This window comes from Anolis carolinensis, chromosome 1 (genome assembly GCF_035594765.1).
Source record: "Anolis carolinensis isolate JA03-04 chromosome 1, rAnoCar3.1.pri, whole genome shotgun sequence".
Lineage (NCBI taxonomy): Eukaryota > Metazoa > Chordata > Lepidosauria > Squamata > Dactyloidae > Anolis > Anolis carolinensis.
In genome coordinates this window covers 3603822-3631144 of record NC_085841.1, presented here as the reverse complement: position 1 = coordinate 3631144, position 27323 = coordinate 3603822, and the positions used below count along the sequence as shown (strand labels likewise).

General features: G+C 44.9%; 1 protein-coding gene across 1 annotated transcript in view; it reads right to left on the bottom strand.

Annotated features, from left to right (window-relative positions):
- Window positions 1–27323, bottom strand: part of elp3 (elongator acetyltransferase complex subunit 3) — a 153036-nt gene that overhangs the window by 49808 nt on the left and 75905 nt on the right. The window contains exon 10 of the mRNA XM_003227805.4: window positions 20450–20643. Coding sequence (XP_003227853.1) covers window positions 20450–20643 — 194 coding nt within the window. The remainder of the gene's footprint in view (window positions 1–20449; window positions 20644–27323) is intronic.

Here is a 27323-nt window from a genome sequence, read left to right as displayed (position 1 = left end):
AAACAAAGGATTTCCCCCAGGCAGGAAGCAGCCAAGCGTGGAAGCTGTAAGGTTATTATGATGCCTCATGGGCCTTGTAGTCCTGTTCCTAGTACTATTGTGACAGATGAAGACGAAAACATGGGGTTTTCGCCGGTTCAACAAGAGCCGGAGTCTCTTCACCTGCCGGATGTTGATGTTTGCCCTCAAGAATTCAGTAAAACAGGCCTTGGGCAGAACTCCCCTCCGTTTCCCAGGAAAGAATCTTATTCTAGAGACAGGGGAGTTAGAGAGGCCCAACGGAGGAGTTTACGGATCGCTGCCAAACAACAGACTGATTAGGTCTGCTTCCCTTGGGAAATTCTAAGGAGTCTTGCATCTGGACAGAGTTGGGTTTCGCTTCTTGTTCTCTAGGGAAAGAGACTTGTTGGCGGGAAAACGAGACCCAATATAGGTGTTTGGCGCGGGAGATTCTTTGCGGAGTCAATTGATCACCTTCAGGAGAGAGATCGTGTGTGGACTTCGTAACCCCAGTTCCTTGCTTCCCGGATCAAGCTTCAAGCCTTGCCTTGCCTTGCGTTTTAACCACGGACCCTGCTTCATGCTTCACGTTTGCCTTGTTTCCAGTCACGGACCTAGCCAAGAATCAAGTTTATTTCTAGCCTTGTTGTCAAGCTTCATTGGACTCTAAGACTCTGACATTTCCCCACACTATTGCTTGGCAAAAGTGTGTGTTTCGGTCAAGTGGATTAAAACTTTGATCTCTAATATCATCTTTTGGACAATACATTTTTGGACTATATTTGACCTCATTTGAAAGGTCTGCTTCTGAACTATATTCTCCACTTGTTTTTATTGCTTTTATATATTTCCTTAATAAAGATATTAGATAGAGATTGGCCTCTGTGTATGGTTATTGGTGCCCAGCAGCCAGGGATCTGACAGTTATTCAATGCTAATCAAGGTGATTAATTGCAACATTCACACTTGCCTCCAACAGACAAGAGTTCTTTCTCCGACCCTGGACATTATTCCACAGGTATATAAACCCCACTTGCCTAGTTTCCAACAGACCGCACAACCTCTGGGGATGGCTGCCCTAGATGTGGGCAAAATGTCAGGAGAGAATGCTTCTGGAACATGGCCAGACAGCCCGGAAAACTCACAGCAAGCCAGTCATTCCGGCCATGAAAGCCTTCGATAACACATTAAACGTAACTATACAAGTTATACAACAGTGAAATGTATAGCCTCAGAGAGTAGTGGACACTTTACGCAAGGGTTGGATGGCTATTTATTGGGAGTGTTTTAATTACACTATGCAATGTTTTTGTTCCTGGGTTATAAATGTCATTTGCTAATTAATCTATCATTAAAAAACCATGGGGAATTTTCATTAAACTGCAAAAACTTTGTTCCTGCATATTGGAAATTACAACCTTTTTCAAGCCTCCTCTGTATGTTTTGGTATGCAGCTTTCTTTCTTTGCTCTATGTTTTTCCTGAGAAGTTGTGGGAGGGGCTGCAGACCACAAATCTGCTCTGAGACGAGCATAGACTCTATCAGACTTTGGGACTGCGCAGATCACAGACTTGCTAACACTTGCCTGATCTTTATTGCAAGAGATGTTGTATGTTTTCCGGGCTGTATGGCCATGTTCTAGAAGTATTCTCTCCTGACGTTTCAGCCACATCTATGGCAGGCATCCTCGGAGGTTGTGAGGTATATTGGAAAAACTAAGCATGGAAGCTTTATATATCTGTGGACGATCCTGGGTGGGGGGAAGAACTCTTGTCTGTTGGAGGCCAGTGTGAATGTTGCAATTAATCACCTTTGTTAGAATTAAATGGCCTTTCCAGGTTGACATCCTGACCTGGGGGAATCCTTTGTTCAGAGTTGTTAGCTGCTCCTGATTGATTCCTATCTGGAATTCTTCTGTTTTCAGAGTGCTTCTCCGTATGTACTGTTCTGATTTTGGAGTTTTTTTAATAATGGGAGCCAGATTTTGTTCATTTTCATGGTTTCCTCCTTTCTGTTGAAATTGTCCACATGCTTGTGGATTTCAATGGCTTCTCTGTGTAGTCTGACATGATAGTTGTTGGAGTGGTCCAGCATTTTTGTGTTCTCAAATAATATACTGTATCCAGGCTGGTTCATCAAGTGCTCTGCTATGGCTGACTTCTCTGGTTGAATTAATCTGCAGTGCCTTTCATGTTCTTTGACTCGTGTTTGGGCAAGGCTGTGTTTGGTTGTCCCTATGCCCACAGCTGCATGGTATCCGGTAGACTCCTGCAGAGGAGAGAGGATCTCTCTTGTCCTTCGCTGAACGTAGCATTTATTACATTTTCTTAGTAGGTCTGTAGATAGTTTGTAGGTTGTGTTTCTCAGTGGTGCCCTTGATGTATATGGTAAGAACACTTTTCTTCTGGGTGGATCTTTGTCTTTACTCTCATGGCTTGCTCTTGGCCTTGCAGCTCTTCTGATGTCCATGGTGGAGTCTCCATTGGCCTGTAGAGCCCAGTTTAGGTGGTTGAGTTTACCTTGGAGGAGATGAGGTTCGCAGATTTGTTACATAGTGTGATGCATTCGTGACTGGCATGGATTGGACTAGACGGCTCTTTCCAACTGTTAGAAAACTTATGATGCCAACTGGATTCTGACCTTTATTTGCTGGAGGCCCAGTCGTTCTAAAAGTGGCAACTGGGTTGATTTACACACAACACAGTGCTCTTGCTTAGGCATGTATTCCACCCGGCTTCTCTCCCATGTTGCTGTTTTCCAACAACCCTTTCTTCACCGGGACCATGTCTATTCTGCTCTGCTTCCTGCGCTGTGTCACCATCTCTCTTCTGATTCTCGCTCAAAAGGCCAAGACGTTCCGTCTGATTCGGGGCGAGCTCCCGCTCGGGGCGAACCACATGCTAATTGCAGTGCGCACTTGATAGTCTGACAGTGTGGGACTAAGCTAGAACCTCTTGCCATTCGGTGAGTCACCGCGGCTGGTAGCCTCTTGTGTCTCAGGAAGAGGCTGGCCATTTTATTTTGTGTATTTTGATAGATTTGTTTCATGCTTTTAACTATGTAGTACTTAGAATATTTTTTATGTTGAATTCTATTTTAATGTTTGTATGGGTTTTTGTTAGGCTTTAAATTATATATTGTACTGGTTTTATCATTAGCCACTTTGGGTCTCTTTTTACAGAAATAAAAAGTGGGATGATGGTGATAATAATGGCAAGTGCATTCTGATGAGCGACCCAAGCGACAAGGTTAGTTGGCTCCTGGCATTTGCAGGTTTGAGTTTTGCGGATAATAAAAATAATAATTCTTTGTTTATATCCCACTTTTCTCCCGCGAAGGGACCCAAAGCAGCTTCCAAGATGTCACAAAGCAGTCAAAATAAAATACAATGCAAAATCAGCAACAATCAAACACACAAATATAAAACATAATATGTTAAAGAAAGGTAGAAATAATAATAATAATAATGATGATGATGATGATGATGATGATGATGCATGGTAATAAGGAGGCGGAGGAGGGTGGAAAGAAGGAAGAGGAGGAGGAGATAAAGAAGAAGAAAAAGCAGGAGGAGAAATACAACAAGATGATGATGAAGAAGAACTATAAGAAGATGATGAAGAAGAAAAAGCAGAAGGAGAAGAATCATAGTATCCTAGAATTGGAAGAGACCTCTTTGGCCATCCAGACCTTTCTGTCAAGGAGAAAAATCCCATTCAAAGCACCCCTGACAGATGGCCATCCAGCCTCTGCTTAAAAGCCTCCAAAGAAGGAGCCTCCACCACAGTCCGGGGCAGAGAGTTCCACTGTCGAACAGCCCTCACACTTAGGAAGTTCTTCCTCATGTTCAGAAGAAGAAAGAAGAAGATTAGGAATAAGAAAGGTAAGAAGAAGAAAGAGAAGACAAAGAAGAAGAAGAAGAAGAAGAAGAAGAAGAAGAAGAAGAAGAAGTAAGCAGAAGTAGGAGAAGAAAGACAAGAAGATCAAGAAGAAGAAAGATCAAGATAAGAAGATGACGAAAAAAGCTGCAGAAGAAAGGTAAGATGAAGAAGAAGGAGAAGCAGGAGGAGAAGAAAAATATAAGAAGCTCAAGAAGAAGAGTGAGATAAGAAGAGGAAGAAGATGAGGAAGAATGAGGAGGAGGAGAAAAAATAAAACGTGGGATGATGGTGATAATAGTGGAAAGTGCATTTTGATGAGCAACCCAAACAACAAGGTTAGTTGGCTCCTGGCATTTGCAGCTTTGAGTTTTGCGGATTTGATTATTCATGGATTTGACTAAAATGTTCTAGTCCAGTGGTTCTCAACCTATGGGTCCCCGGGTGTTTCGGCTTACAACTCCCAGAAATCCCGGCCAGTTTACCAGCTGTTAGGATTTCTGGGAGTTGAAAGAAAAACATCTGGGGACCACTGCTCTGGAAGATGACTACAGACCCATGCTGGAGGACCTAGAAATTCATAGCTCTCTAGTAATCCCTAGGTCCTCCAGGACAATTCTATTATCAATTTAAGATTGATTCCATCACTTTGCACCATGCTGTCTCTTTACATATTTATATCCCACTCTCAAGATTTCAGGGAAGAAATGAAAAAAAAACCCCACCTAATCTGGCCACTTGATTGCTTTCAACCTGGCATGCTGTGTTATGGGTCCCTTAATAGCATTCACGAATCCAATTTAAACCAATAAAAAGTAATTTAATCAGAAGCAAAACCATATTAAGCAATTTGAGCGAGTTTCTAACCTGTCTTAAAGTGTTTCAATTTGTCTTAATATGCGTACATAGGGAAGGAGCCAGGAAGATCATATTGCCATATAGAGCAGGCATGGACAAATGTGGGCCCTCCAGGTGTTTTGGACTTCAACTCCAACAATTCCTAACAGCCTACCGGCTGTTAGGAATTGTGGGAGTTGAAGTCCAAAACACCTGGAGGGCCCAAGTTTGCCCATGCCTAGAATGAAAAGGATCAAAGGTTTGGAGACAGAGCTCTATGAAGAATGGCTTCGGGAGCTGTTCAGTCTTTGGAGAAAAGAAGGCTGAGAGAAGAGGCCATGAGAGCCACGTTTACATATTTGGAAGGAGGTCATGTTGAGGAGGGAGAAAGCTTGTTGTCAAGTTTTGAAAGAAGCTGGATGGACATCTGTAGGGAGGGTTTGGATCATGACTTCCTGCCTAGCATAAGGAGGAGGAGGAGGAGGAGGATGGAAATAGCATCCTTCTTCAAGTCTCCACTAATAATTTGTTTTGTATATTATTCTGTCTGCTTACTATAATGTACATGTATGTTTTGATATGCAGCTTTCCCTTTTATTCTATGTTTCTTGAGATTGTGGGAGGGGCTGCAGACCACATGATCAGATCTGGGACTACTCTGAGCTCAGACTCCATTTTAGACTTCAGGCTCCATTGGAAAACAGACTCCAAATATGCTTTAGACCAATGGTTCTTAACTTGTGGGCCCCCAGATGTTTTGGCCTACAACTCCCAGAAATACCAGCCAGTTTACCAGCTGTTAGGATTTCTGGGAGTTGAAGGCCAAAAACATCTGGCGACCCCAGGTTGAGAACCACTGCTTTTGAATTTGGACTGTTAAGATTATAAGAAAGATGCTCTGCGCAGAGAAACTACTTCAAACCTATCTATAACTGGATTGACAAGTTATGTACCTGTATGCTGAAATCATTAAGGCTGTGAGTAAACCAGATATGTTACTTTTAACAAAGTCTACTTTATTTTTGTCTCTTGAGAGCATGACATTGAAACAAGATGTTTTATGAGGGAGTAGCTGTTTTGGGTACTAAAAATAACACTTCTGAAACTCGGCTGTTTTTGTGCATTGGTATAATCTCTGTTCCTAACATATCAGACACAACCAGGTTATCAGTCTAACAAATGAAAGCCAAATTGCTTTGCATAACTACATGTGGAGTAAAGATTTTACTCAAACGAGTTTTTGGTTCTTCCCTTGAAGATCATACTTTTACAAACGATTATGATTTTCAAATGGTTGTGAATGCCATTTTCTCCAAAAGGTTATGGAGATTCTGGTTTTCCAAAAGGTTATGGTCTCTAAAAGGCCATGCCTTTTATGAAAAACCTTCATTTATATCTTGCTCTATTATCTCCCCATGGGGACTCAGGACTGTTTCCAACAAGCAACGGCAAACATTCTGTTGTGATGGAGTCTTCGAGTAGAGATACTACTAGTTGTGTTAGAAGAGGCAGGAAAACTACTCGTGAGCAAGACTCCGATGAGGAGCAACAAAGGAAGAAAATCCGGGAAATACTTATGGAACCCACTGATGATGACACCTTTGAGGGTTTTGAAGGGGATTGTGGGGCTGGGAGTTAGAAGGATGGGATGTCAGACTCTGGGAGTGAGGACATGGAGTGGACTAAGGTTCAGGAGATCCGGGAGATTATTGAGGAGCCCACAAGCAGTGGTACATTTGAGGGATGGCACAGAGAAGATACAGATGGGTCCTGGGGAGTTATGGGTTTGGACAGAAGGTGGTCTGGCTGGAGAGATTGTAGAAGGGCAGCAGCTGGAGGTGGGGCGTTGGGCGACTCCAGCTCTGATGAGGATTTGCAGCAACCAGCTGTGGATGGGGTGTTGGCTGGCTCAAGTTCGGAGGAGGACTTGTCGATAAAAGTAGGTTTGTTGCTAATGTAACTTTGCAATCGGCAAGGTGTTTTGTTGGGCGCTTTTCAGGATCTCTGTTTCAGAAGACATGTTTGGAAGACTGCTTTGGGACCTGCCGGCTTTCCTCCATCGCTTTGGCTCTTTGTGTTTACCTTGGACTGGAATTCGGTGATGCTGACTTCTCCCTGACGATTTGGACTGGAATTCGGTGACTCTAACTTCTCCCTGACGATTTGGACTGGAATTCAGTGACTCTAACTTCTCCCTGACGATTTGGACTGGAATTCGGTGACTCTTAACTTCTCCCTGACGATTTGGACTGGAATTCGGTGACTCTAACTTCTCCCTGACGATTTGGACTGGAATTCGGTGACTCTGGCTTCTCCCTGACAACTTGGACTGGAACCCGATGCCTGTGACTCTCCCTAATGACACGGACCGGATGTGGCGGCTGCGACTTCTTCTTTACAACGCGGTTTAGCTTTAACTACGTTTTGGGGCATTGTGTGGCTATTGGTCACTGTGGGTAACTGCTGGTAGCTTTCCTCCAGCAGGTGGAGCGAGTTTCCAGCTTTTTCAACTAAGTTTGTTTTAATCTGGATTATCTCCCAGGATAATCCAGATTATATCCTGAGTTTGGAGTTTTCGAGTTCTTTTTGGACATTATCATCTCACACTGAAGAGAAAGTGTTTTTGAGCCTCTTTTGATTGTTTCTTAGGCTCCTTTGAGTTGCTTTTGCAATTAACTGAGTTGTTTATATTGGCTGGCATCTGACTCTTAACACATTCAGTGCCATACAATTCTAAACAAAGAGCAAACTAACCCAAACCACATAAAACCCAAAAAACATACCCAGCATCTACATCGGAATAATAAAAAAGACATCATCAAACATTAAACAGTGACAGAACAAGTTAGGTTTTCACAACATTAGAACAAAGTAAGGATTACAACAGGGTCCCTTCCAACTCTGGGTTTATATAAACTCCTTTAAGGGATGAACAGGATTTTAACTCAAGCAAAACACTTAGACCCCTTCTAAACTGACATATAAAATCCAGATTATCTGCTTTCAACTAGATTATATGGCAGTGTAGACACATATAATCCAGTTCAAAGCAGAAACTGTGTATTATCTGCTTTGGTAATCTGACAGTATAGAAGGGCGTTAGGTTGTGAAATGTATGGGGAGAGTAAAGTGTCAGAACCCTGCTACTAGAGCCTGGATGTGGCTCTGAGTTTCAGGGTCACTGACATTGATAAGACACCTGCGGCTCAGGACTCGGAGAAGAAACGGCTGCTGGACTTGGCGGGGAATTTGCACGGGGTTTTGCTGAGCGGGAAGAGACTTTTCAAATGAGGGGGAGGGTATATAAAGGATGGTTGGCCGGAGCCTCCCATTCTTGGCTTTTTTGATGTTCATGTTTCCTACAGTAAAAGTTTCTGGTGATATCACAGAGAGTCTCGTGTGTTCATTCAGGAGCGGCTGTGGTGAGCTGACACTAAGCCAAGAAAACGGACACCATCCCGCTGTAGCGGTGAGGTGTAACATGCAAGTGGAGGATGAAGAGCTCTTGGGCGCAGGAGGAGGAAGGTCGGAAAGGGCCACTCCCGAGCCGGACGCTGAGTTCCACCAGCTGGCGGCCCTGGCGTCATCCACCGCTTATGCCCAGCCAAATGGGGTAACCCAGAGGCGTGGAGTGGTGCGGGGAGACAGCACCGGAGGAGAGGAAGGTTCACCTTCCCCAGGCCCACAAAGGATGGTGTTCCTGGAGGAGAGGATGTCGGCGATGGAGACCACCCTGGCAGTGATGTCGAGGGCGATGGAGCGCCTGGCGTTTTTGGCGGAGCCAGAGAGAGGAAGGGAAATTCGGGCTGGCTCAATGTGGGACGTGAGCGTGGGAAGCAGCCAGGGCTTTGCAGACCTCCCAGCACCGAAGGGAAGGGAAATGCGAAAGGAGCCCGGCGCCCGGCCCAAGACCCAAACAAGCCTGACGCGGGTGGAGGAGAGTGACGACGAAGGGGAAAAACCTCCGAGAATCCCAGCTACGCTCCCAGCTGAGACCTTGGTGCCCCTGGCGAATGCCGGGCGTGGCACAGGGCCAAGAGAAGCAGCAGCGGGGCCCACTGGTCCGCAAGGGGGCTTGCGACGGGCGGAGAATTGGGGATTGCCACCACAGGGACCCCTACCGAGACGAGAGGAACTAAGGATCGAGTTTGGGGGAGAGTCCTCTGAACTGGATTTTTTCCTGACCACGGTGAGGGGCTATATGGAGGACAATGCTCACACTTTTAGAACGGAATCCAGCCGGATACGGGCCATTGGTGCAGTGTTGAAGAGGGGAGCGGCCAGCTGGTACGTTCAGCTGCACGCGCGGCGCGACCCATGTCTGGGGTCACTCCGACGCTTTATGGGGGCCCTGGAGACCCGTTTCCGAGATCCACTGGAGCAGATCCGGGCGAGGGAGAAGTTGAAGACCGTCTCCCAGGGGCAGAGGTCGGTATCTGAGTATGCGGAGGAGTTCCAATGCCTCGCCGAAAAGGTGCCGGAATGGTCTGCAGTAACAAAGATAGAACTCTTCAAAGAGGGTCTCAGGCGGGAGATCCTCTCCTGGGCGGTGCATCGTGATGAGCCTGACACACTGCACGGATGGATTCAGCTGGCGGGGCGCGTCGAGACATCGCTGGCCCAGGCGAGGAGGCACCGAGGAGGGCTACAGCAGCGGCCGCAGATGAAAGAGGGGAGCCGGAAGGAGGGATCAACCCCAGCCGGGAGGAGAACGGAGCCGACAGGGAACGTGAGCGCCAGCAGGAGTGGCTGCTTCGTGTGCGGCCGGTTGGGCCACAGGGCTGCCGAGTGCTGGCAGAGAAAAGGGGAAGGCGGAGGCCAGCCCAAACCAAGAGCCGTGGCAGGAAAACGCGCCGAGGAAGAACCACCGATGAGGCACCACTCGGGGGGGTTGGTAAGTCAGGACAAAGCTATGATAGTGGTCCCCATTCAGCTGGAAAATGGCAGCAAACAAGCAACCTGCAAAGCATTTGTGGATTGTGGATGTTCCAGGAACATCATCTCCCCTGAATTAGCCGAGGGATTGGGATGCGAAAGAACGAACCTAGAATCCCCAATAGCTTTTTCGCAGTTGGACGGATCCACAGCATCGGGATCGTTAGCTAAGTACAGTGCCGAAGATGTAAAGTGTAAGATAGGGAGTTGGGAAGGAAAGGTGTCATTTGTGATATCACAAATAGCCAGCTATAATGTTATACTAGGCATGCCGTGGCTGGGGCAGGCCAACCCGCAAATCAACTGGGAGGATAAGAGCATGATCTTCAGGATGAATTTGGAAGAAGGGAGCCAGGAAGTTGAGAGGGAGCCAGGGAAAAGGGGGGAGGAAGACTCTATCAGAATAGCAGAACTGGCAGATAAATTACCCTCAGAGTATCGGGATTTTGTGGACGTGTTTGATGAGAAGGAAGCAGACAATTTCCCACCGAAGCGGAGAGTTGAAGTGAAAATAGAGCTAGTCCCAGGAGCAGAGCTTCCCAAGGCAAAAATATACCCGATGTCAGCTAGGGAAAAGGAGGAACTGAGAAAATACATTGATAAAAACCTAGCGAGGGGTTTCATAGAGCCTTCAAATTCCCCTCTAGGGGCGCCTGTGTTGTTCAGGCGGAAAAAGGACCAAACGCTGAGGCTCTGCATTGACTACAGGGGCCTAAATGCAATCAGTACTGTAAATAAATACCCCCTACCCTTAGTGAAGGACTTGATCGCCCAGTTATCGGAAGGACAGATATTCACTAAATTGGACTTAATTGAGGCCTACCATAAATTGCAGATCAAACCAGAGGACAGGTGGAAGACGGCCTTCTCCTGCGCATTCGGATTATTCAATTATCGTGTGCTCCCCTTCGGTTTGTGCGGGGGAGGGGCCGCGTTCATGCAATTAATCAACGAAGTATTGCATCCATTGTTGTACAAGGGAGTCTTTATTTTTTTAGATGACATATTGATAATGTCTCGAACTAAGGAGCAACACGTAGAACTAGTCAGGGAAGTCCTACAAAAGTTGAGGGAAGCGAAACTGTATGCGAAGCTTGCCAAGTGCGAGTTCAATAAAGACCAGATAGACTTTCTGGGGTATAGGATTTCCTCCCAGGGAGTGGCGATGGACCCTGCGAAGGTGGAAGACGTGAGGGGGTGGGAAGCCCCCAAAACACGGAAGCAGCTGCAATCCTTCCTAGGGTTCGCAAACTTCTATAGAACATTTATCAAGGACTTTGCGCGCCTCACTTTGCCATTAACGGATTTGTTAAAAACTAAAGGCAGGGGAGAAACAGCCAAAGTGAAGGCCCCAGGGGCCAAACTGACATGGACAATAGAATGCCAGGAAGCTTTCGAAGCCCTTAAAAAGCGTTTTACTGAGGAACCTGTCCTACAGCACCCTGATATGTCTAAGGCCTTTGTACTACATTGCGATGCGTCAGACCGGGCATATGGGGCAGTTCTGCTGCAGAAAGACGAGGGGGGAAACCTGAAGCCATGTGGCTATCTGTCAAAAAAGTTTAGCGATACAGAAAAAAACTGGCCGATTTGGGAGAGAGAAGCCTTAGCGATTCTAAAAGCACTAGAGTGCTGGAGACACTTTCTGGAAGGAAGTGGAACACCGTTTGAGGTGTGGACTGATCATAGAAATTTGCAGTATCTGAGATCCCCTCGTAAACTATCAGCGAAGCAAATTAGATGGGCCCAATATTTCAGCCGTTTTGATTTCAGACTCAGATTCTTCCAGGGGAAACATAACATACTCGCTGACGCTCTCTCTCGGATGCCTCAGCACGGGGGAGGAATTCAGGAATCTGAAGGGAGCCTGTTCCTAGATAAGCAGTGGGGCCTGGCAGTACTAACTCGAGCACAAGCGGCCAAAGAAAACAAACGTACTGCCATTTCCACGGGGGGAGGAGAAATATGGGAGGAAGAGTTGAAGCAAGCGTATGGAATGGACAAATGGTTACAAACTAACAAAGAAAAGGGAGAATTGTGTGGGGATTTGGTGTTTGTAAATAAGAAATTGTATATTCCTGAATGTTTAAGACGAGAAATGTTAAGGAAGTGCCACGATAACAAGGGTGCGGGTCATCTAGGCCCCACCAGGACTATTAAACTGTTGGCCAAACAATGCTGGTGGCCCGGAATGAGGAAAGACGCCAGGGGGTACGTCACGCAGTGTGAATTATGTGCAGAGGGAAAAACACCACCGGGGAAGCCCCAGGGGCTATTGCAGAAGGTGGTGGAGCCCATGAGGCCATGGGAATGCGTGGCCATGGATTTTGTAGGCGAACTACCCCCCAGCAGAGGCCACAGATACATTTGGACAATATTGGACCTATTCTCAAAACAGGCACACTTTGTGGCCCTGCCAAAACTCCCCTCAGCTGAAAAACTTGCTGATTTGTATGTGAAGCATGTATATCGCCTACATGGGTGTCCCGACAAAATAATTAGCGACCGGGGAGTCCAATTTACTGCAAAATTTTGGGGAAAATTCTTACAGCTGTTAGGAGCAGAAAGGAACCTGAGCTCGGCTTTTCATCCCGCAACCAACGGGGGAGTCGAACGCACCCAACAAACACTGTGCCAATTCTTGAGGATGTACACCAATTATAGACAGGATGATTGGGCGGACCTTCTACCGTTTGCTGAGATGGCTTTTAACGGGGCCGTACATTCGGCCACAGGTCGTGCCCCATTCGAAATAGTATACGGACAGGAGGTGGCACCTTTCCCCAGGCTACCCGAGTGGAAGGAAGGAGAGGGCCAGACCGACAAGGAATGGCCGGCCAAAATTAAGCAAGGGTGGCAGACCGTGGTGGAGGCATTGCGGGAAACACAAAAGAAGTACAAGCTCTTTGCAGATCGTAGGCGCCGAGAGGGGGACAAATTGGGCGAAGGGGATCTGGTTTGGCTGAGCACAAAAAACCTGAAATTGGGGTTCCCATCAAAAAAATTGGCTCCACGCTATATAGGGCCGTTCAGGGTAGCAAAAAGAATAAACGAAGTGACCTATGAGCTGAGGCTACCCAAGGACCTAGGAAAGGTACACCCGGTATTCCATTGCAGCCTGTTAAAAAAGTATAAAGGAACTCTGGACAGCGGAGAACAATAGTTGTGTTTAATCTTTTCCTTCCAGGACGAAGAGGAGGAGGACGCCATGTCAGAACCCTGCTACTAGAGCCTGGATGTGGCTCTGAGTTTCAGGGTCACTGACATTGATAAGACACCTGCGGCTCAGGACTCGGAGAAGAAACGGCTGCTGGACTTGGCGGGGAATTTGCGCGGGGTTTTGCTGAGCGGGAAGAGACTTTTCAAATGAGGGGGAGGGTATATAAAGGATGGTTGGCCGGAGCCTCCCATTCTTGGCTTTTTTGATGTTCATGTTTCCTACAGTAAAAGTTTCTGGTGATATCACAGAGAGTCTCGTGTGTTCATTCAGGAGCGGCTGTGGTGAGCTGACAGTAAAGCTTTGCTCTAAGTAGTAAAGGCAGCCTGTTCCAACTTCCCCTTGCCGCAATTGCTCTTGCAATAATCGGAGATTTTCAAGATTGACCAACATGGCCATAACAACGGTTCACTTCGGTTCAAGTCGTGTAGCAGGGTAAGATGAATTACTCAGTAATTGCTTGGTTTCAACACACACCTTTTATCAACGCACACCCTAATAACAGTTCCAGCTGTTATTAGAAAGGTTCCACAGTGACAATTATAAATGAGAAATTCTTCCTTTGTTTGGTAAAGCAGCAGGTGATAAAGGTGGGATTTAATATTGTGTAGTTTTCTGGGTTGACCACGAAGGTCATGGCTCAGATAGAACAACATATGCTTTTTTTGGTTGATAGAATTTGCGGCAGCCCAGTGACACATGGAGAGCATAACTTTGAGCCTTCCAAATAATGTTGGCTTGAAGCATGCCTTTGGCCCTCCAGGTGTTTTGGACTTTAACTCCCACAATTCCTAACAGCCTACCGGCTGTTAGGAATTGTGGGAGTTGAAGTCCAAAACACCTGGAGGGAAAAAGTTTGCCCATATCTGAATTAGACTGCGTCCAGTTGTAAGCACCATAACTTGAGAAGGATATGAACTGCAAAACTGTGAAGTCTTCAGGGGAAGGTGATCTTCCAGGAAGCCTACAAGGAGAAGCTTATGATGCTGGGAATGTTTAGCTTGGAAAAAAGAAGGCTGAGAAAAGGGAATATGAGAGTCCTCTTTAAATATTTGAAAGGATGCCACATCGAGGAGGGAGCAGGCTTGTTTATTATCGCTCAAGAGATTAGGACACAATGGGAACCATGGATTCAAATTGCAGGAAAAGAGAATCCACCTAAATCAGTGGTTCCCAACCTTTTTTGATCAGGGACCACTTTGACCAGGGACCACTTTCCAAAATTAGTACCAAAAGGGTTACGGATCAGTTTTTGGTGAATTTTAGATTCATAGAATCATAGAGTTGAAAGAGACGTCATGGGCTATCCAGTCCAACCCCCACCAAGAAGCAGGAAATCGCATTCAAAGCACCCCCGACAGATGGCCATCCAGCCTCTGCTTAAAAGCCTCCAAGGAAGGAGCCTCCACCACGGCCCCGGGGAGAGAGTTCCACTGCCGAACAGCCCTTCTCACAGTGAGGAAGTTCTTCCTGATGTTCAGGTGGAATCTCCTTTCCTGTAGTTTGAAGCCATTGTTCCGTGTCCTAGTCTGCAGGGCAGCAGAAAACAAGCTTGCTCCCTCTTCCCTATGACTTCCCTTCATGTATTTGTACATGGCTATCATGTCTCCTCTCAGCCTTCTCTTCTGCAGGCTAAACATGCCCAGCTCTTTAAGCCGCTCCTCATAGGGCTTGTTCTCCAGACCCTTAATCATTTTAGTCACCCTCCTCTGGACGCTTTCCAGCTTGTCAACATCTCCCTTCAACTGCGGTGCCCAGAATTGGACACAGTATTCCAGGTGTGGTCTGACCAAGGCAGAATAGAGGGGGAGCAGGACTTCCCTGGATCTAGATGCTATACCCCTATTGATGCAGGCCAGAATCCCATTGGCCTTTTTAGCAGCTGCATCACATTGTTGGCTCATGTTCACCTTCCTCTCCACAAGGACTCCAAGATCTTTTTCACACGTACTGCTGTCTAGCCAGGCATTGTCCCCCATTCTGTATCTTTGTATTTCATTTTTTCTGCCAAAGTGAAGTATCTTGCATTTGTCCCTGTTGAACTTCATTTTGTTAGTTTTGGCCCATCTCTCTAGTCTGTCAAGATCGTTTCAGATTCTTCTCCTGTCTTCTGGAGTATTAACTATCCCTCCCAGTTTGGTGTCGTTTGCAAACTTGATGATCATGCCTTCTAACCCTTCATCTAAGTCATTAATAAAGATGTTAAATAGGACCAGAAAATTGCACTGGATAGACCACATCAGCTCTAGTTTCTGATACAGAACATATGCCCTCCAGTAGTCGTCACCTGCTCACCCACTTCTTCTTCTTCATTCGTTCAGTCGTTTCTGACTCTTGGTGACCTCATGGACCAGTCCACGCCAGAGCTCCCCCAGTTCCTTCAAGTTCAAGCCAGTCACTTCAAGGATACCATCCATCCATCACCCACAGGAAACCATATTTAATCATCTAGAGCTGATGTGGTCTATCCAATGCATGTTTTTTTTAAATCAGCACCACAAATAACCCTAGGAACAGGCCCAAAAAAGAAGATATCAAAATTTTCTTTTTAGTTGGGCTGCGTTATTATCCGTAGTAGTAACAGTGAGGCTGCAGACCATATTTTAGTTCTTGAGGACCACTGGTGGTCCATGGAGCACAGGTTGGGAACTACTGACCTAACTATTAGGAATACAAAAAAAAGGGGGGGGGGAACTAAAAAATACATTTTGCAGCGGACAGTTATTCCCAAGTGCTTTTGGGCAGCTCAGATGTGCCATGCCATGGTTTACAGAGACACCTGACTTACTATACAGGAGATTTTATTGAACTCAGGTTGCAAACCAGGGTGCCAGAGTTATTTGATGGGCATCCCCATTGCAAATTGCAAGCCATCCCTACTAACTGTTGTTCTTCAGCAGTGAGGTTTTCCGAGTGTCAGGAACTATGTTCTCTTCCAGGGAGTCCTTGGCCGGATCACGGAAGAACTCGTCTGACATCTTGATGATGTTGCCTGGCATCTAACCGACTGCATACATTAATGGGGAGCTAATTATTCTGAGGAGTTTGTGGGTGAGAGCACTGACGCAGGAGAGAGCAGCAGGCGGGGAAATGAGCTCGGCACTCTGGGGACCCGAGGCAGGGAATTCCAGTAAGCAGTTTGGATATTTACTCTCACATCCCCCCTCAAAAGCCAGCCACACACCCCAAATTCCCTTCTCTCGTTCTCCAAATCCAACCTCAAACCTTCCAGATGTTTTAGACTGAAGCTCCCTAACTCTCCCAGGCAAAGGATTTGGGGATCAGTAGCCCAGCCATATGGTTGGAGAAAGTGGTCCCAGATCTCAGTCTCCATCATAAAATGCAGTTTCAGAATGCAATTTAACTTCATTGGTAGTGCAGGCTCATATAATCCATTTCAATACAATTAAACAGCATTTTGAAACTGCATACAGTAGAGTCTCACTTATCCAACGTTCTGGATTATCCAACACATTTTTGTAGTCAATGTTTTCAATACATTGTGATATTTTGGTGATAAATTTGTAAATACAGTAATTACTACATAGCATTACTGTGTATTGAACTACTTTTTCTGTCAAATTTGTTGTCTAAAATGATGTTTTGGTGCTTCATTTGTAAAATTATAATCTAACTTGATGTTTTCCTTAATCCCTCCTTATTGTCCAACATATTTGCTTATCCAACATTCTGCCGGCCTGTTTATGTTGGATAAGTGAGACTCTACTGTATATGGTAGTGTAGATGTGGCCACAGGCTTCTGTGATTTTTATTCATCTATATATGCAATGGAGCCTTCGGTGGCTCAGTGTGTTAAAGCGCTGAGCTGCTGAACTTGCAGACCGAAAGGTCCCAGGTTCAAACCCGGGGAGCAGAGTGAGCGCCCGCTGTTAGCTCCAGCTTCTGCCAACCTAGCAGTTCAAAAACATGCAAATGTGAGTAGATCAATAGGTACTGCTTTGGCAGGAAGGTAACAGCGTTCCATGCAGTCATGCCGGCCACATGACCTAGGAGGTGTCTACAGACAATGTCGGCTCTTCGGCTTAGAAATGAAGATGAGCATCAACCCCCAGAGTCGGACACAACTGGACTTAATGTCAGGGGAAATCTTTACCTTTTATACATGCAATAAAAGTGAAAATATGTATGTGTATATGTGGCCGGGGTGTCCACTTACACAGACAAGCCCCTTTCTCCACAAACAGCTCTAGCTCCCACTATTCAGGAGACACCAAGGGCCCTACTTCCAATGACATTGCAGGTTATAGAGAGCACCGTGAACATGTCCCAGAGCCCTGCCAATGTCTTTCACAAACACGATCCTGCCCACCATCCAAGTGAAGGCTTACATACAGCGACCATTTCATCCTAGATTTGCTGTTTTTCCTCTACCACAGGCATCCCAGTATTCCTTTCTGTCTTCATTGGTGTGGAATTTGCATGACCCCACCCACTTCCACTCCCATAACCCTTTCCTATTCTTTTCTGTGGCACACAGGAAACAGAGGAATTGATCAGCAATTAATATACTAGATAGGTTAGGGGAGAATTTACCATGACTTATAGGATTTGTAGTTCACCTGCAATCTAAGAGCACTCTGAACTCCACCAACAATAGACCTGGATAACTTGGCACACAGAACCATTACCAAGAAAAAATACTGGAGGTCTTTGGAAGGATTTATAGGAGTTGTAGTTCACCTACATCCAGAGAACACTATGAACCCAAACAATGATGGATCTGGACCAAACTTGGCATGCATACCCGATATGCCCACATTTGAATACTGGTGGGTTTTGAAGGGACTTGACCTGGACATTTTGGAGTTGTAGGTACTGGGATGTATAGTTGCCCTACAATCTAAGAGCTCTGTGAACTCCACCAAAGAAGGAATTGGACCAAACCTGGCACACAGATCCCCCATGATCAGAAAAAAAAATACTGGAGGATTTTGGGGAAAATTCACCTTGATTTGTGGGAGTTGTAATTCACCTACATCCAGAGAGCACTGTGAACTCAAACACAGATTGATCTGGACCCAACTTGGCACACATACCTGATATGTCCACATTTGAATACTGGTGGAGTTTGAGATGAACTGACTTCCTTTCTGAGAGTTGTAGTTCACCCACAACCAGAGAAACTGTAACCTCCACCAATGATGGATCTGGTCCAAACTTGACACATAGAACCCCCATGACTGACTCAACCTACTGGAGGGGTTTGAGGTGATTAATTCATCATAGTGGGAGTTGTAGTTTACCCTACAGCCAGAGAACACACTGAACCCTACCAATGATGCATCTAGAGCAAACTTGTCCAACATAACAAACTTTATGTACTGATGGAGTTTCTTGGAGTTAACCTGGCATGATGTGAGTTGTAGTTCACCCACAACCTTATTTTGATGTCCCATGGGCCTCGGAGTTCTGACCCCAGCGCCATTATGGCTCATGATGACGACAACATGGGTTTTTTGCCGTCTCAGCAGGAGACGAAGTCATTCCACATGCCTGTTGTTGACAATTCTTGCCAAGAGCCCATTAAAACGGACCTTGAACAAGCTTTTCCCAGCGCCTCTCCCCCCCTTCGCGAGAAAAGAGTTCTATGCGGCGAGTCGGGGTCAAAAAGAACAAACAAGGAGAAGCACCAGATTAGCACTCAGACAGGACGATAATTAGCTAAGTTTCCCCTGGGAATTTGAAGGGAGGAACGCATCTGGATGATGTTGTGTTTCGCTTCTCTTTCCCTTGGGAAAGGAAGCTCTGGACACCTGCTCTGCAGGAAGATTGAGGTTCCTTAAAAGTTCCCCGCACCGAGGAATCCGTGCAGAGTCAACAGATCAGCTTCAGGACTAACTTCGGTTTCAGCCTAGTGTGGACTGTGTTTTAAGTCTGCAACTCCAGTTTCCTTGCCTTGCCTTGCCAAGTTTTCATGAACTATCTCGTCGTGTTTCCAGCTTTACATCTTATGCCAAGTATTTAGCCTTGTTTCCAGTTCCTGCCTTGGACTTACTTTGAACTTTAGAAATACTTTGGACGCTTTCCCCACTCTACTGCTTGGAAGTAGAGTGTGTTTCAGTTTTGGGATTACCACTTTGAACTCTAATATTAAATACTGGACAATATATTTCTGGACTATATTTGACCTTCCCTGAAAGGTCTATTGCTGGACTACATTTTCTATTTGTTTTTATTCTACTATAATATTTCCTTAATAAAGAGATTAGATTGTATTTGGCCTCCGTGTGTTGGCTCTTAGTGCTCCGCTGCCTGGGCGTGACACTTATGCATTTTGTACAATTGAAAATCGACTTCTCCAAATAACCTGGGCAATGCTGGGGACTCAAGCTAGTAGGATCATAAAGTTGGAAGAGACCTCCCAGGCATCCCTTTTGCCATGCAATCCAACCACTCCTGTTAAAAAAGAGAGACCCCTTGATTCTTGAAAATAGCCCAATTTGTTTCAGCCTGGAAATATTTTTATGGCCTCCTTCAAGGAGCTGTATCTTCTTTTACCAACCCACTGAGATCCTCAGGAGAGGCCCTTCTCTCGGTCCCACCACCATTGCAGGCGCGTTTGGTGGGAACGAGAGAGAGAGAGAGAGAGAGAGAGAGAGAGAGAGAGAGAGCCTTTTCGGTGGTGGCCCCGCAGCTCTGGAACTCCCTCCCTAATGAGGTACGATCCGCCCCATCCTTACTGGCCTTTCGTTCGCAAATTAAAACCTTTCTGAGGAGCCAGGCCTTCCCAGATGAATGATAACAGGCACTGCCAGTCTGATTAATATTTTGATAATACAGTAGAGTCTCACTTATCCAACATAAACGGGCCGGCAGAATGTTGGATAAGCGAATATGTTGGATAATAAGGAGGCATTAAGGAAAACATCAAATTAGGTTATGATTTTACAAATGAAGCACCAAAACATCATGTTAAACAACAAATTTGACAGAAAAAGTAGTTCAATACGCAGTAATGCTATGTAGTAATTACTGTATTTATGAATTTAGCACCAAAATATCACGATATATTGAAAACATTGACTACAAAAATTTGTTGGATAATCCAGAACGTTGGATAAGTGAGTGTTGGATAAGTGAGACTCTACTGTACTTGACAAATAACTTCAGTGGCCGGAGGTTATGGGTATCTTTAAATGGTGCTTGCTGTAAGTTTTTAAAATTGTTTTATTTGATATGTTAATTGGGTTTTTATATCGGGACATGATGTTTTAACTGATTATGTATTGTGGTCAGATGTATTGTATCAATTTAATATGTTGTACGCTGCTTTGAATCCCACCCACGGGATAAAAGCGGGATAGAAATTAATAAATAATGATGATGATGATGATGGGCTTACGATTTTAAAAAACCAGTGTGTAGGGGTTCTAATAAGCATGTCTACAAAACATATGCCTTGCTATCAGACATGTTTGTATGGCTTGCTTCTTCTCAAGATCACGCTGAGAGCAAAACTATCTATTATGTGATACTGATATTTGGCATAGAACAATCGACACATGACTCCTGTGCAACTTTGCACCTTGCAAGCGTGATGCAGGATGCCGGCCAAGGTTACCTTTGCACCCGGTACACGCGTGTCCACGGCGGCACGAGGGCCAGGATCCTTGCCACCAGATCCACCAGCGTGCTTGGCGGATAGCTCTTGTACCGCCCCGTTTTCCAGAGTTCGTAAAGCCCCGTGCCGCGGATGACGAGAGTCGGGTAGAGCTTCATGCCGTCCGGGCGGAAGGCAGGGTTCTCGAAAAATTCCTGCAGGATGAAAAGCACAACGGAGAGATTAGCACAAAGGGCCTTGGCTCATTCCGGTCCCCCACACATCTCAATTATTGCAGCCCAATTCTGTGCCGTGCTTTTCTTCCCACACTCAATCGAACCATTTCTTCACACCATCAGCAACTTATGGATCTGGGAGGTGGCGGGTATTATTAGAAAGTGTCATGTGTGGCCATTTAACTTTAAAAGGGGATCAGACAATATTGACATGTAGGAGTCAACCATTATATCTCCAAAAAGCCTCCGTATTTTGCCAAACTCAATATTTATTGTTTACTTGATTCAATACTATTTGGTAGCAAACCTATGCAAAACTCTACACAATAGAACGAAAGCTGTTTGACCATTTTAAATGCCATGGCTCAATGAGATAGAATAATGGAAGTTGAAGGTTTAAAAGGTCTATAGCAGGCATGGGCAAACTTGGGCCCTCCCGGTGTTTTGGATTTCAACTCCCACCATTCCGAACATTTAATAATAATAATAATAATAATAATAATAATAATAATAATAATAATAATAATTTTTAGCACTGATATCAACATGGAGTTTGGTTTGGACAAATGTTTGACAGTGGCATTGAAGAAGGGAAAAATCATTGAAAGTGAGGGCATAAATATGCCCAATGGCCAAACAATAAAGTGTCACCAGCCAGAGGCCTATAAATATCTGGGCATATTACAGCTGGACAACATCAAGCATGAACATGTGAAAACTGTGGTCAGCAAAGAATACACACAAAGGGTCAGAAAAATTCTCAAAAGCAAGCTCAATGGAGGCAACACCATCAAGGCCATAAACACCTGGGCCATACCTGTCATAAGATATACTGCTGGCATTATAAATTGGACACAGATGGAACTGGACAATTTGGACAGAAAAACAAGAAAACTCATGACCATTCATCATTCCCTGCACCCTCGCAGTGATGTTGACCGGCTATATCTGCCTAGAAGATCAGGGGGGAGAGGACTCTTACAAGTAAAACAAGCAGTCAAAGAAGAAGAACATGCCCTGGCAGAATATGTAAAGCAAAGTGAAGAACCTGCTTTGATTGAAGTCAAAAATCAGAAACTGCTCAAAGCACAGCAGACAAAAAACCAGTACAAGAAAACCACGCTACAAACTAGAGCTGACAGCTGGCACAACAAAACATGGCATGGAAAGTTCCTTGACAAAATTGAAGGAAAAGCTGATTAAGGAGAAGATCTGGCTCTGGCTCACGAATGGGACCCTGAAGAAGGAGACAGAAGGCCTGATCCTTGCAGCCCAGGAGCAAGACATCAGAACAAAGACAATTAAGGCCAAGATGAAAAATCAACTGATGACCCAAAATGCAAACTGCGCAAGGAAACCGACAAAACCATTGATCATATCCTCAGCTGCTGTAAGAAAATTGCACAGACAGACTACAAACAGAGGCATAACTATGTGGCCCAAATGATTCATTGGAACTTATGCCTGAAGTACCACCTCCCTGCAGTAAAGAACTGGTGGGATCACAAACCTGCAAAAGTATTGGAAAATGAGCACACCAAGATACTGTGGGATTTCCGAATCCAGACTGACAAAGTTCTGGAACACAACACACCAGACATCACAGTTGTGGAAAAGAAAAAGGTTTGGATCATTGATGTTGCCATCCCAGGTGACAGTCGCATTGACGAAAAACAACAGGAAAAACTCAACCGCTATCAGGACCTCAAGACTGAACTTCAAAGACTCTGGCAGAAACCAGTGCAGGTGGTCCCGGTGGTGATGGGCACACTGGGTGCCGTGCCAAAAGATCTCAGCCGGCATTTGGAAACAATAGACATTGACAAAATTACGATCTGCCAACTGCAAAAGGCCACCCTGCTGGGATCTGCGCACATCATCTGAAAATACATCACACAGTCCTAGACACTTGGGAAGTGTTCAACTTGTGATTTTGTGATATGAAATCCAGAATGTCTATCTTGTTTGCTGTGTCATACAATAATAATAATAATAATAATAATAATAATAATAATAATAATAATAATACTGCTTGTAGGTGTACCTATTATTCTTGCCAAGGAAATGGAAGACCCTGTATACCAAGAGCCTGACACCTCACTGCAAAGAAAGCAAAGCCTTCAGGCCACCCACTATTGAAAATGCAGGTTTTCTGAGCCAGGGAGTCCTGTTTTCTTTTGGATAGGACAATTGAAAATACATCCATATCCCACAGGCACAGACCTGAAAGCTGCACACCCTCTCAGCTCATGAGTCGCTAGCCGCGGCATGTATTTCATAGGGGGAAATGACTGATCTCACGAGCAGAAGCCGTTGCCTATTTTAGAAACAAAAAAGGCGACGTTCCCTGCTGTGATTACCGTTAATGGCATCAACGGGTCTCATTCACCCCCGCCCCTGTAAACCCGTCGGCATAAATAATCAGGAGATGATTGGGACAAATTAGTCATTTCGGTGCCAGGAATCAGGAGATTTTCCATCCGCGCCTGTCACTCAACGGCAGTGACACAGCCGCCTCTCTTCCCCCGCCAATCAGGCGGGTGATTATCTTGAAGTCGCAGGATAAATATCGAGGGGAATTAGTCACCTCTGTCCCCGTTTCTGCTTTGGAGATATCGGCAGAACAGCCGAGAAAGAGAGTGGAGTAGTAAGGAAAAGCTCTGATCTGGACAGAAACCTTTAGCTGGGATGTTTCACCATATGGGGTGGTCTTGCACAAAAGAACCAGAAATACTGGACTCAAATATCTACAATGCAGCTCCATGCGGGGACATGAGAGAAGCCTTCCACAAGGATGGTAAAAACATCAAAACACACAGGCAATGTCCCTTGGGCAACGTCCTTGTAGACGGCCAATTCTCTCACACCAGAAGCGACTTGCAGTTTCTCAAGTCACTCCTGACACGATAAAAAAAAGAAGCAAAATGTGAATGACAATTACAATTAAAAATACAAGCAATGGCCTGTGATATTGTCGCTTCATGCATGAGAAAAAACAATGGAAGTTACTGAAGGTTATAATTCAATAATCTCCCTCTTGAGATCTCAACCAAAGCTACTTTTTTTACACAATACAAACATAATCATCAATATAAGACCACCTTGCTCATGATTTCTTTTAAGCAGGACAATATCACCTTTGAAAGGCGTAAATGTTTGGAAAGTGAGCACAATGTTGGACCAGTTGCGTCGTATAGGACACCAGTCGGCATCATCTTTTATTATCTCTAGATGTGCCTTCTGTTTTCTCTGAGCTTTATTGGATAAACTCAGTTTTTGCTTTAATCACTTAAACTTTGAATATGTTTGGATGGATTTAAACTCTGAATATATTAGCTGTTTTCATGTTTGTATATTTGTATATTTTAAACTGTATACTTATGCTTCTATTTCAAGCTGATTTGAGTCCCCTTTGGGGAGATAAAGAGGAGCATAAATGTATTATTACTAGCTGTGCCCGGCCATGCGTTGCTGTGGCTTATGAGAATCCTTTGTTGGCCAGTTGGAATAGCAGTGACTAGCTTGCAGCCTCAAAGCCTGGCCATTTTCTTCTTGTGGGAATCCTTGTTTGGTGAGTTAAAATGCAACAGAATAGGCTTGCTGCTTGGAAGCCTGGCTGCTTGCTACCTAGGGGAATTTTTAGTTGGCCAGCTTCAATAGTACAGAGTAGTATCGCTGCTTCAGAGCCTGGCCACCTTCTACCAAGGTTAATTCTTTGTTGGTCTGGTTAAATTGCACTGAATAGCGTATATAAATTCTATGACACAGCAAACAAGATAGATATGCTGGATATCGTTTCACAAAATCACAAGTCGAACACTTCCCAAGTGTCTAGGACTGTGTGATGTATTTTCGGATGATGCACGCAGATCCTAGTAGGATGGCCTTTTGAAGTTGGCAGATCGTAATTTTGTCAATGTCTATTGTTTCCAAATGCCGGCTGAAATCTTTTGGCATGGCACCCAATGTGCCCATCACCACCGGGACCACCTGCACTGGTTTCTGCCAGAGTCTTTGAAGTTCAATCTTGAGGTCCTGACAGCGGCTGAGTTTTTCCTGTTGTTTTTCGTCAATGCGACTGTCACCTGGGATGGCAACATCAATGATCCAAACCTTTTCCCCCTCCACAACTGTGATGTCTGGTGTGTTGTGTTCCAGAACTCTGTCAGTCTGGATTCGGAGGTCCTACAGTATCTTTGTATGCTCATTTTCCAATACTTTTGCAGGTTTGTGATCCCACCAGTTCTTTACTGCTGAGAGGTGGTATTTGAGGCATAAGTTCCAATGAATCATTTGGGCCACATGGTTGTGCCTCTGTTTGTAGTCTGTCTGTGCAATTTTCTTACATCAGCTGAGGAGATGATCAATGGTTTCGTCGGTTTCCTTGCACAGCCTGCATTTTGGGTCATCAGCTGATTTTTCGATCTTGGCCTTAATTGCCTTTGTTCTGATGGCTTGCTCCTGGGCTGCAAGGATCAGGCCTTCTGTCTCCTTCTTCAGGGTCCCATTTGTGAGCCACAGCCAGGTCTTCTCCTTATCAGCTTTTTCTCAATTTTGTTAAGGAATTTTCCATGCAATGTTTTGTTGTGCCAGCTGTCAGCTCTAGTTTGTAGTGCGGTTTTCTTGTACTGATTTTTTGTCCGCTGTGCTTTGAAGTTTCTGATTTTTGACTTCAATCAAAGCAGGTTATTGTTATTATTATTATTATTATTATTATTATTATTATTATTATTATTATTAGATAACAAGAGCTTTCCTATCAAAATCCTTTCCAGTTCCACCAGTAACAATGGACTTCATTCCGAAGCAGCAGATGCCTTCAAATGAGAACTTTCTTCAGAATTCAGAAAGCTGTAATTCTGTAAACATGGGGAGTCAGCGTGGTGTAGTGGTATCTGAAGCCACAGGTTGACCTTGGTCAAGTCACACTCTCTCAACCTCAGAGGAAAAGAAAGGCAAATCCCCTTTGAATAAATCTTGCCAAGAAAGCTCTGTGACGGTGTCATTCTGAGTCACACACGTCTTGAAGCCACACAACAATGTCAACAGACTTTTCTCGCTTAAATCTATAGGCTAAAATAAAAAGTTAAGAGAAACTGCACTTCATATAAATCCTGAGAAGGTGGCTACAGCATGCATTCATTGGATTCCCCCATCTTACATTAGACATCTTACACCTAATCTTCAAGATGTTTCCCTCTCTGTGTATAAATATCATACAGCCTTGGGGTTACAAAGGGGACGGAGCTGCTATTTTAAGTTGCAGGGATTTTATAAAATGCCAAGTGGGACTGCATTAGGAAAGCAGAGGAAAGGAAACGTCTTGTCTCCAGATTTCAATGACGGAGCCCCACGGGAAGTTCGTAGAATTTATTGCATCTGTATGCGTGTGAGCAGCTGAATGAGTATCCGATGCCCCGCGGGCTTGGAGACAATCAGCCAAAAGCAGTTGCGGCTTTGAAGTGCCATTCTTTTGGCGCCGAGATTCATTCTCCTGCCAGGAATGCACTCGGAGATAAGGGCTGCCATGTTTTGTCGCGTCTGAAGTCATCGTCGGTGGATTAGGAGCGCAAAATTAATCTGCCGCCTGTTGCGAACAACCTGAATGATTGTACTGTGCCAGGTAAGATTCTGTATGGATTCAGGCCGAGCCAAAAACTACAGAGCCCGTTCCACTAGCCAAAACTGATTTGATACCTTCGGCTATCCTGGGACACTGGGAGTTGAAGTTTTACAAAATCTTTAGCCTTCGCTGCCAAAGAGTGCTGGTGCCTCACCAAAATACAACACCCAGGCTTCCACAGCATTGAGCCAAGGCAGTTAAAGTGGTGCCAAAATGTATTCATTCTACAGTGTAGATGCACTCAAAGACTTTGGAGACCAGCATTCAAATCCACACGCGGCCATGGAAAACTTTATGGCCACCTTATCAAAGTCACACATCTCAGTCTCAGAGGAAAGTCTCTAATGAACAAATCTTTACACAAAAATCCTGACCCTGTGATAGGTTTGCTGTAGCGTCACCATAGATCAGAAACAACTTGAAGGCATACAACAATAACCACAAATAAGAGGACAATAGAAAACAAAAGTATTTGGTGGTGCCATGGGCTAGGAGGTTGCTTGTAAGGGAAATATTTAACACAGCGCAATAACAACACTGTGGCTTAGCACTTTGTCAGCATGATGCAGGACGCCAAGCAATGTTACTCTTGTATCCAGAACATACATTAATTTCACAATACAAATCATAGATTTGCAAGAGACCCCAAAGGCTATCCACTCCAATCCCCTGCTTCCAGGCAAGGAGACACAATCAAAAGCATGTTGGATTTTTGGTTGTGTGTATATGAAATGTAAATCAAGTGTTTCTGCTGTTTTGCAAGTGTGTGTTTCAGCTATGAAACAGTTAATAGCAGGCCAGTTTGACTGACAGCCTGCTGTGACCTATGAGACATGATTTCCGGCCTTGGAGGTCGGAACTTCCTTCGGACTAAGGAATGTGCTTTCTTATCTGTTGTTGTACTGTGAGAGATGAGCCGAGCCAAAGAATGCCGGCTTCCAGCAATGGACTTTGCTGCTTTCTAAATATCTCTGTAAATACTAAACAGATGTTTGAACCTCAGACTGCAGATGTCTTTGAGTCTGACATTGGAGGA